The 10,161-nt window shown below is 45.8% G+C and overlaps 1 protein-coding gene across 2 annotated transcripts in view; it reads right to left on the reverse strand.

Annotated features, from left to right (window-relative positions):
* Positions 1 to 1,557: 1,557 nt before the first annotated feature.
* Positions 1,558 to 10,161, reverse strand: part of Msrb3 (methionine sulfoxide reductase B3) — a 120,851-nt gene continuing 112,247 nt past the window's right edge. For both annotated transcript variants that reach the window (XM_005357922.3, XM_013350274.2), the window contains exon 7: positions 1,558 to 4,638. In XM_005357922.3, coding sequence (XP_005357979.2) covers positions 4,453 to 4,638 — 186 coding nt within the window. In that variant the 3' untranslated portion in view covers positions 1,558 to 4,452. The remainder of the gene's footprint in view (positions 4,639 to 10,161) is intronic.

Here is a 10,161-nt window from a genome sequence, read left to right on the forward strand (position 1 = left end):
CAGGCAAACAAGAACCACGGCAAGCTGGTGAGGACAGGTAAGGAGTGACGAGGGACGAGAGCAGTTGAAAGGCACGAAGGCTTGGCCACACCTTAACATTTGCGACAGGAGGAGAGCTAGTGGTTTTCCAAGAGTAGATATAGAAGCTCTTTAAAAGGAACGCTCATGGACATCTACTCAGTAGAGGTACTGGGCAATGGTGTCCCAGAGCAAACACCAGAATCACATGGAGGGGTTACTAAAGCACATTGGCCAAAGCCCAACTCAGAAGTTCTGATGACGTGAGTGTGGCTGAGGCAGGAGTCTGTTCCCGGGTGAGGCAGATGCTGATAGATGCCGTGCAAAGAGGAACATGCTCTAGGGGGTCCCCTGAATGAACTAACTGCTGGTCAGTGTTTGGGATCTCAGGATAGGACTTGGAGGGCTGATTAAAAAACAAGTCTTCAGGGCTTGGGGATTTAGTTCAATGGTAGAGCGCTCGCCTAGCAAGCGCAAGGTCCTGGGTTCAGTCCTCAGCTTCAAAGAAAAGAAAGAAAAACAAGTCTTCAATATCCCTGCTCTTCCTCTCCAAATAAAGATGTCAATAAAACAGTAAAAAAACTCCAAATATTTCAACAACATATAATATTATATCAGAATCTATCTGTAGATGAGTTCTTATTTTATTTTGGTTTTCAGAGACAGGAGCTCACATGCAGCCCAGGCTATATTGGAGCTCATTAGGTAGTACAAACTGACCTCAGACTCAGTGATTCTCCTGCCTCAGTGCCCTAAATTCTGGAATTACAGAAAGAGCCACTATTGCCCCATTTGTAGAGATGACTTTTAAAGGTAAACATTAATCCACGAGCAGTGGGGACCTCCGTACTTCTTATTGTAGGAATCAACCCTTGACATCTGTGTAAGTGAAGAATTTTATCAGAGTCTAGGCAGCCTGGCCCCAGCCCGGCATTCTCACAGCTGCACTTACCACAGCGTGCACACACACACACACACACACACACACACACACACACACACACACGAGCTGCTAAAGGTTCTGTTGTGAAGAGGGGAAGGCTGCGCAAATACATAAATGTCCTCCTTTCCCTTGGACCTGAGGATTCTTGTGGCCGGGGGTACAAGGGGTTCCCAAGTTCCAAAGCCCAGAGTAAAGGAGAAGCACCTAGGGCATAAAGGGCAGGGCCTGGTAGTAGGGGAGTCTACAGTAGTCACTGCTAGGAGGGGAGTCTACTGTAGTCACTGCTAGGAGGGGAGTCTACTGTAGTCACTGCTAGGAGGGGAGTCTACTGTAGTCACTGCAAAGTGGGCCGTCATGCTAGAAAGTAGAAGTCTTCAGGAATGGGGGCTGAAGAGATGGCTCAGAGGTTAAGAGCACTGACTGCTTTTCCAGAGGACCTGAGTTCAATTCCCAGCAACCACGTGGTGGCTCACAACCATCTGTAATGAGATCTGGCGCCCTCTTCTGGCCTGTAGGCATATTGCTGGCAGCACATCATACACAAAATAAACAAACAAGAAGTCTTCAGGAATTAAGAAGAGAGGCATTTTTTTAATAAAGAAACTTTATTATCTAATTTCTGTATACAACAAATATAGGAAAAGGAGGTTTCATGTCACTTTTCAAAAGTTTCAAACTATTGGAGAAAAGTTGTTAAAAAAGCCTTCTAAGTCAAGAGTCAAAACAAATGGTGCTAATTCTTGTCGCTCTTCATATCAAAAGCAAGACATTTTAGACAACATGGGGAGGCTTTGTTCCAATCATTATGCCATTTGTATTGAGATTTTTAAGTACATAGAAGCGAAAAGTTTAAGTGCACTGCATACAATTGATACTGCTGCCTCTTTCTGATCTCCTCGGCATCCTCATATGGACACACTCCCTGCCTACCAGCAAATCTCTGGTTGCTCAATGGTGTCATTGGAGCTGGGGATGCAGACAGGGAGGCCTGTGCATCCCGTGTTAAGTGAGCCCTCCCACAGATGACACGCACACCTCACCACATTGCCACAGTTCCCTGCACAGTTCCTTTGAAAGGAAATCTGGCGCTCGACGGCTGACATTATTGCCCACCGATACTTTAGCAATATATTTCTTTAGCATAAGACAGGAATACACTGAAATTTGATACCACTTAAGTTCAAAAAGCAGTCTGAGATTAAACCGTATGCACACATCTTCCTTCCTTTCTTTTTTCTTTCAATGGATATTATATATTTTTAAAAGTTGGTGCTGGAAAAAGCTGACTTTTTTAAAAAACAAAACAATAAAAGTTAGAAAGCAAAGTTCTTATTATTACGGTGTATGTGCGTGTGTGTGTGTGTGTGTGTGTGTGTGTGTGTGTGTGTGTGTGTGTGTAATGCTATCGTACTATAAAAATGAAGGAAGAGTAACAACCCAGAGTCTCTGGGGAGGAAGGAGCTCCTCATTTATCCTCTCTGTCTGCTCCAACACTGTGGCTCATATCCAAGGAACCCTGGGGAGGCCACCACACAGATGGGAGTGGACAGAAAGGGCTGTGTGTGTCTGGAGGATGAATGTTAAGCTGTGTCAATGCCATGTGAGACCCGTGTCTGTCCTTAGCCACCCTACATGGGATCCTTCGTGGTTTTGGAAAGCCTCTTACTGTAGTCTGAATGCTTTGTCTTCATTCCCCCTCTTGTTTCTAGAGAAGAGGGAAGCCCATCAAGTCTGGGGAAGCCCTGGGCTTAGGGTGATGTTCAGGTAACTTTTCTGTGTGTCCATGTTAAGAGCATAAACTTCTCTAGAACTGTCTGACAATGAAGACTCACCAGGATGCCAGGACCTCCAGGGGGTACCCAGAGAAGCCCAGAAGCTTCCGGACATGGTGTTCCCATGTCTCCTTGTCCCAGTTTTTCATGTTTACTGTGTCTAGGACTGTCATATGTCCCTTCTCATTGTCTTCAGTGCTTATGAAGAAAGATGCTGGTCTTCATAGAAATTTAGAAACATGAGTATTAGAGGCGAATTTCAGTATCAGCATTCAAAGTCACGATGCATATTTGTGAGATACCACCTTTGTTTGTCCCTGTGAAAACCTCAGGCAACCATGCAGAGCCTCTCTAAGCAAAACCTGCCATATTGCTGTAAGAAAAAAGTGTGGGTTTTGGTCCATCTGTTTCCACAGCAACCAACCGAGTCCACCTCTGCTCCTTCCCATTGCGAATGCCTGCTCTATGGCCATTAACACAATTAAACCAGATCAGTGTGACTTTACAATACTGATCCTAATTGTATAGCAACATAGTAATTTTGCCCTGAGAGTATTGATATATTTTATAAATATGAGTCCTATTGTGTACATGAAGCTATAGGCACAATGAGGCTAAATGGCTTGTCCCTTGTACACACAGTGAAGTGTGGAACTTGGGCCTGACTATTCTGTCTCAATGCCCAGCATCTTCCCACAGGCCTCCTGATGCTATGTAGAAGTTTGGTTTAGGTGTGGTACCTGTTAGATCCTATTGACCGTTTTGCACAGCATGGGATTATTTAGTCCTCAAGGCTTTAAGAACACTTGGTCTTCTACGATCTTTCTCTTTTCTACCACCTCCATGAAGTACGTTGTCCCTAATATTTTATTTTGCACTGGGGAATCTTCTAAAACGTTCACCCAGATGTAGGTCTCATAAGGGGTGGAAAGAAACGCTTATACAAAGGCAACGGGCAAGCATCCTTTGTGAGCTGTGGGCAAAAACAGGGTGCAGCACTTTACAGTTGTCTTACATTCCTCTATTTTCAAAGGAAAATCATATAAAATAAGGACCTGCCCACGAGGTAATGTTTACATCTCTGCGGCAACCCTCAGAACCCTCTCGGATCTGGCAACAATCTAACATAAGGAACGACTTTAGACCTTCACACCCTTTTAGTGAGAAAAACACCTTAGCTCAGAGTTTCCAAAGAGTTTAGGAATCGAAGACATCCTTCCATCTTTATCATAAGGCCACGTGTCTGGATGCTCTGCCCTTCCCAGCTCTGCTCCCTGCCCCTGAGCACCAGGAAAACTCCGGTTTCTCCTTAGAAGACCAAACAGCCTCCACCGCTTAGTAAGAAGGGGTGAGCCCACATCAAAACTAAAGGAAGTTATATGCTGAAAGAAAACAATGCCAAGGCTGCCCAGAAGCTTGTGGAAAAGCTCCACAAAGCTATCGCCATTTGCAAGACCTCCACACAGATCATGATCTAGTCAACAGCAGAATACATGGGTAGACAGAACTTCTGGAGAGAGAGAGAGAGAGAGAGAGAGAGAGAGAGAGAGAGAGAGAGAGAGAGAGAGAGAGAGAGAGAGAGAGAGAGAGAGAGAACAATTTCAATAACATAAATTGCCCTTATAGCTTCTGAAAAAATAACTCTGTTAAGATGAACCATTTTTGGTTTTTCAATCAGCTGTGCACTAAGACCCTTTGTTCCCACCAGGCTCCTGGATTCTACAGCTCTGCTCTGTCTGCCGATGCCGGGCTGCTGCTAGCTCTGCCGCTGCTAGCTCTGCCGCTGCCTCCTTCTGCCTCACTGCTGTCTGTGGGAGTGAAAGACAAGGAGGCTGAATTGATGCAGTATCTTTTGCCGGTCGGACGAGGTCCATCATCAAAAATGTGTCCAAGATGAGCACCACACTGTAAGAGAAAAGGGATGTTGAAGGCAGACACATGCACAGAGCAGGCTCTAGGGGAATGCACGCTACACAGTCCGAGTGGATGGCTGGTCTGTGCGGAAATGATGGAAAGCATCCTGGACCATTTCTATTCTGACTGTCAATAGCTGCTGAGATGCTTTCAGACAAGCTTTGTACCACATGTCGAGAATAAAAACACTGGAATTGTGTGTATCAGAAATCATTAGGAGCCACTGTATGTTGTGACCTGTGAACTCTCTCAGCCAGCTGGAAAACAACTGCAGTAATTTTTTTTGAATTGAATTGACCCTTGATCTCCCCTTGTAAGAAACAAGAATGAAATCTCTTCCCCCTGGCATGATTTTTGGCTTTGGATGGGTGGGTTTCAGATATGCAGATGTCTACTGTAAAAGATACTGCTCAACTGGCCATGACAGAGGTGATGGTGGTTTTCACGGGCAGTAAAACTTAACATCAGCACTGGATGTTCTTGAAACCCAATGAAGCAGTGGCATGACTCAGGAGATTTATATCATGGTCACCAAAGCTTCAAATGTAGCAAGTGGGAAGTTCCCAGCCCACACAATTGCTTTTTCCTAGCTTCTAATAGGTGGATTGATGCAATGGCTTCCCATACACCCCCAAATGAACTAAAGATACAGAGAAGGAAGAGGCTATTCATCAAAACACCAAGGAAGGAGAAAGGCAGAAGGAAGGACTGTTGTATGTTGAGTTTAAAAGACTAGATGCGGTGATTGGAAGCTATGGTAGGATTCAGTGGTTAGATCAGTGTTGGATGCTGTGACTGGATGCTGTGGTTGGATGCAGTGGTTGGATGCAGTGGTTGAATGCTGTGACTGGATGCAGTGGTTGGATATAGTGGTTGGATGCTGTGACTGGATGCTGTGGTTAGAGGCAGTGGTTGGATACAGTGGATGGATGCTGTGGTTGGATTCAGTGGTTGGATACAGTGGATGGATGCTGTGGTTGGATGCAATGGTTGGATACAGTGGTTGAATGTTGTGACTGGATGCTGTGGTTAGATGCAATGTTGGATGCAGTGTCGGATGCAGTTGTTGGATGCAGCCGTCGGACCAGTTTCTCCACAAAGGCTAGCTACTAAATAAACGCTTTTGCTAACTGTTTTGAAGCTGAATAGAGCTCTAGATGGTGATATGTACCATATGCGCACATCTCCCACTTCTCAGCAGGGACGGGGAGATAGATGGAGGCATCAGTGTACCACCTTCACCAGGCTTTGGAAACACAGAACTCATCATGCAGCAAAGAAACCAATGGCTAGTCAATGATTTCCACTGACGTGTTTAACTGGTAACCATGGAGTTCCTGTTACATGCCAGGCACAGTCCTGCATTCTGGAGATTCAGGCAATAATCCCTAGCCCCTGAGCACTTATCTGCCAGTAGGAGATACCGACAATAAACAAGAAAACCAGTGACCCATAAAGTGTGGCCAGTAGAAATCAGCTAAGAAGAGAAGACAGAGGAAAGAGAAAATATCAAGGTATCGGGAAGCCTCCTTGGTGGCTTTGGAAACATAAGTGAAGGAAGTGGGCAAGGGAGGAAAGATTGACAATTTAGGTAAATGTTCGATGGGAAGGGCTTATAGATAGATGACTTATTCTATTCTGCTCAATGAGATGCTTATAAAACACTTACAAATTTTTTTTTATTTGTTTTTCAAGACAGGGTTTCTCTGTGGCTTTGGAGCCTGTCCTGGAACTAGCTCTGTAGACCAGGCTGGTCTCGAACTCACAGAGATCCGCCTGCCTCTGCCTCCCGAGTGCTGGGATTAAAGGCGTGCGCCACCATCGCCTGGCTAAAACACTTACAAATTAAGAAGGGTATATGAATTCACAGGGAGCTGGGGAAGAGCTGCAGTGGGGACAAGGAGACAGAAATGATGGGGGATGCTCTCACAACAGAAACACCTGGACTTTCAGTTTGCCCTCTGGAGGTGCTAAGCTCAATACAAAAGGGTCCTCTGGTTACTATTGAACAGCCAGCACCCATAGCAGCTTTGGCTTCATGGCACCTTCGTGCTAAAGGTGCAGCCTTATATTGCTAAAAACATATTGTGTCAGTTTATTAAAGAACTAAAAATGAACCCCAAACTGATTTGATCAATTGCCTGGAAAATATGAAACAGGCCTGAAAAACAAATCTTGCATTATTTTTTATCACAGTCTATGCAGGTTTAGGCAATATCAAAGATGACAGCTCAGATTGCTTTTCCTTTCTATGAACAACTGTGACCAAATATTCAGGGATCAGCAGCTAAGATACACCAGGAAAACGCCATATGCTTGCCCTGTGGACATAGAAAAACACCTATTTCTGTCTGGCACCGCATTCAAGGAGCAGGCCAACAGGAACTAGTATTCTCAGTGACTATGCACAGTTACTGATTTCATGTGCAGATCAGCTACTTTGATCACTCAGCATCAGAGAGGGGAAGCATGCATATACAAACAGAGGTGGGGTGTGTGTGCACATCATGTCATTGAGTTGTTGGGAGAACACAGCTTGCTGGCCAAAATAAACGATGCTGCTCCCATTCATTGACTGTCTTGTGAGCATTCCTCCCTATCAAAAAAGTGTGATAAGGACAGACAGGAAGCCGGTTAGAAGTTACGTGCTCTTCACTTCCTACATCTTTTTTGTGGGGTTGGGGGATGACAGTAATTCAATCTGTTGAACTAAGCTGATTTTCAATATGTCCTTGTATTTGCTAATTAGGAGCAAGTCTGGATTAGACAGAAAGGGAAGTTCCCTTCAAAAATGTATTCCTGATACAAGTAAAGGAAAAAGAGAAAACCACCGTTAGGAGACAACAACAGCTGTCTGCTAGCAAACGCCAGAGGTGATGTCATGGTGTCTACCACAAGACGCTCCCGAGTGGTGGTTCTCACCCTGAGGGTCACAACACTTTTGGGGTCGCAGACCAGATATCCCGTATAGCAGATATTTATGTTCTGATTCCTAACAGTAGCAAAATTAGTTATGAAGTAGCAACAAAAATAATTTTGTTTGGGCTCAGCACCACATGAGGAGCTGTATCCAAGTGTGGCAGTGTTAGGAAGGTGAGATCCGCTGCAGGGAAGCCTGCTCGGGAGGTCACAAACCATAGCACGGGTGTCCATGTCTACCTCTGCCACCGCATCCGTGCCTACCATCCAATGCTCACTGTTTCTCGGGAAAGACTACCCTCCCAAGCAGGCTTCCTCTCAGGTATACGGGTCTGGGCTCAAGAGTACACCAGACAAAGGGAGTGAGCGCACGTGGAGCCCATTCGCTCCAGCTTCGAGCCCGGCTAGAGGCCCGGATGATGGATGGGAGTTGTCAGTGACGCACTGTTTCCTTAGATGCCTGCGAGCTCTGCCCACCCCCCCCTTAGTCAATTGGTGGTGTGCTGGGCTCACTCAGCACACCTGGTAGTAACTGAAGCAAACTGATGAAGAAATCTCTGAACCCTGCTGTTAGTGATTTCGTCCGGGATGGAATCTCTAGTGTGTGCTTCAGAGTTCTCTTGGTGCCTATGCAGCTCTTTATCTTAAGGGAAACACTGCACCTGAGCGCCCTGGTCCTTACTCCAAAGATGCTCATGAAAACAGTTCAAAGGGGAAAATCAAGTGCCATGGGAGTCCTTCCTCCTTAGCCTTCCAGTCCCGAGTGCTCAGGGACGGGGCCTGCAGAGAGCACAGGACCAGGGTAACCTAGAGAAGCCACCGAGAACCCGACTGCAGGGATCACCCATGACCTGAGAAACACAAAGACTGCGTCCCCATGGAGGCACAGATGGGCTTCCCACTGTCCCGGAGGCCTTTCTCCCTGCCGGCCCGCTCTAGGACGCGGGCTCTTTGTTACTGTCAGTTTCTCTGAAGCGTTTGATCTGCAGCACGAAGCACTTTCAAAGCCCGGCTTTACACGTGCGCATGAGGGGAAAGAGGAAAGAGTTTCCAAGAGAAAAGCAATTTACTTTGCCATTTAGAGTTTCCTCCCACCATGCCTTGGGACACCTGTGTGTAAGTAGGGACCCCGCTTCTCTGTGCTTGCAATATTAATCTTTTGTCAAGGAAACGCTGTGCAGTCACCAGGTTAGTATTACGATTTTACTGGAAGCTCAGGGAAGAGAGATGGGCTAAGCCCCACCGTGACACACGGGTGTCTTCAGCAGCAGCGACATAGGAGCTGTCGTCTGCTGGAGATTAATAAGCTTGGAGCTTTGCTAGAGCATTGCTTAACTTTTGAAACTTTCTTCATATTTGTGCATAGTCACCTTTCTGTTGATTTGGTTAATGAGATGAGTTAATAATTGATCTAAAGCAAATTTAAAGGACTCTCTGATAGCTCCAACAGTGACAGCAGCAGTGACAGAGACCATAACTTCCGTAAACTCGGACTTGATGGTTCCCTTCAAGATTATTACCTAGTGGAGTCATTCATCAGGTTACCACTCGCTCTGGAGGTAAAATTCTGACCTGAATTCTTTTCTGATATTGCCAGGAGACCCTGACTTGGCTGGACTAACCTTGAAAGATTACCTCTTTGACTGTCTTGAAGCCCCTGGCAGAATGCTGCTGGCCAGCAGGGGGTTGGGAAGACTGGGCCAGAGAAGTCCTCCTCGGGCCTCTGATCCCAGGAGAGAAGCAGTGTCTCTGTCTGCTCAAGAACAAAGCCTTTGGAAGGCAGAGTCAGACAGTCTGGTGACAGATGTGGAGGAGGTGGACATGAAGTGTGCTGGTCCCTATGACAACAGGGAGAGACTGTGGTCTTTGCTACAGGACCAAGCGCTGGACACCTTTTGTGAGAATGACCTCATTTTGACATAGTCTCTGTGATCACCTCAGGACACCTTCATAAAGGCCTTTCCTTAGTGATTGCCAATACTATCTCTCCTGGTACAGGACTAGAAGGAAGTCCAGCTCAACCCTGAATTACAGGAATTAGACACAAACATCAGAAATTAGGGATTTGAGTTAATATTGACTGACTCTATTTCCTTGTCTAGAGAACTTAGAATTAAAGATGTGTTATGAACGACTTTAACACAGTTTTCACAAAGAGGGGGGATGCCTGGGGCTGGTGAAATGGCCCACAGGAGAATCTGGGTGCAGTCTCTGGAACCCACACTTTGAAAGGAGAGAAATGACTTCTGACCCCACACACAGGCTGTGGTGTATGTACGGGAGGGGTGCATGCATGCATACACACATATATGAGAGATGTTTACTAGTTCCCATGTACCTACACCTCAAAATAGAATACCATCCTTCCTAGAGCATTACCTTTTGTCTAAAATTTTAGATTTTTGAATAGATAATCTCAGGTCAGTTGGTGTGGGAGGTCCTTCTGTCTCTGTGTTGATTTTATTGGCTAATGAATAAAGAAACTGCCTTGGCCTGTTGATAGGGCAGAACTTAGGTAGGCAGGAAAAACTGGACTGAATGCTGGGAGAAAGAAGGCAGAGAGAGAGAGAGAGAGAGAGAGAGAGAGAGAGAGAG

The sequence above is a fragment of the Microtus ochrogaster genome, chromosome 24, assembly GCF_000317375.1.
Source record: "Microtus ochrogaster isolate Prairie Vole_2 chromosome 24, MicOch1.0, whole genome shotgun sequence".
Taxonomy (NCBI): domain Eukaryota; kingdom Metazoa; phylum Chordata; class Mammalia; order Rodentia; family Cricetidae; genus Microtus; species Microtus ochrogaster.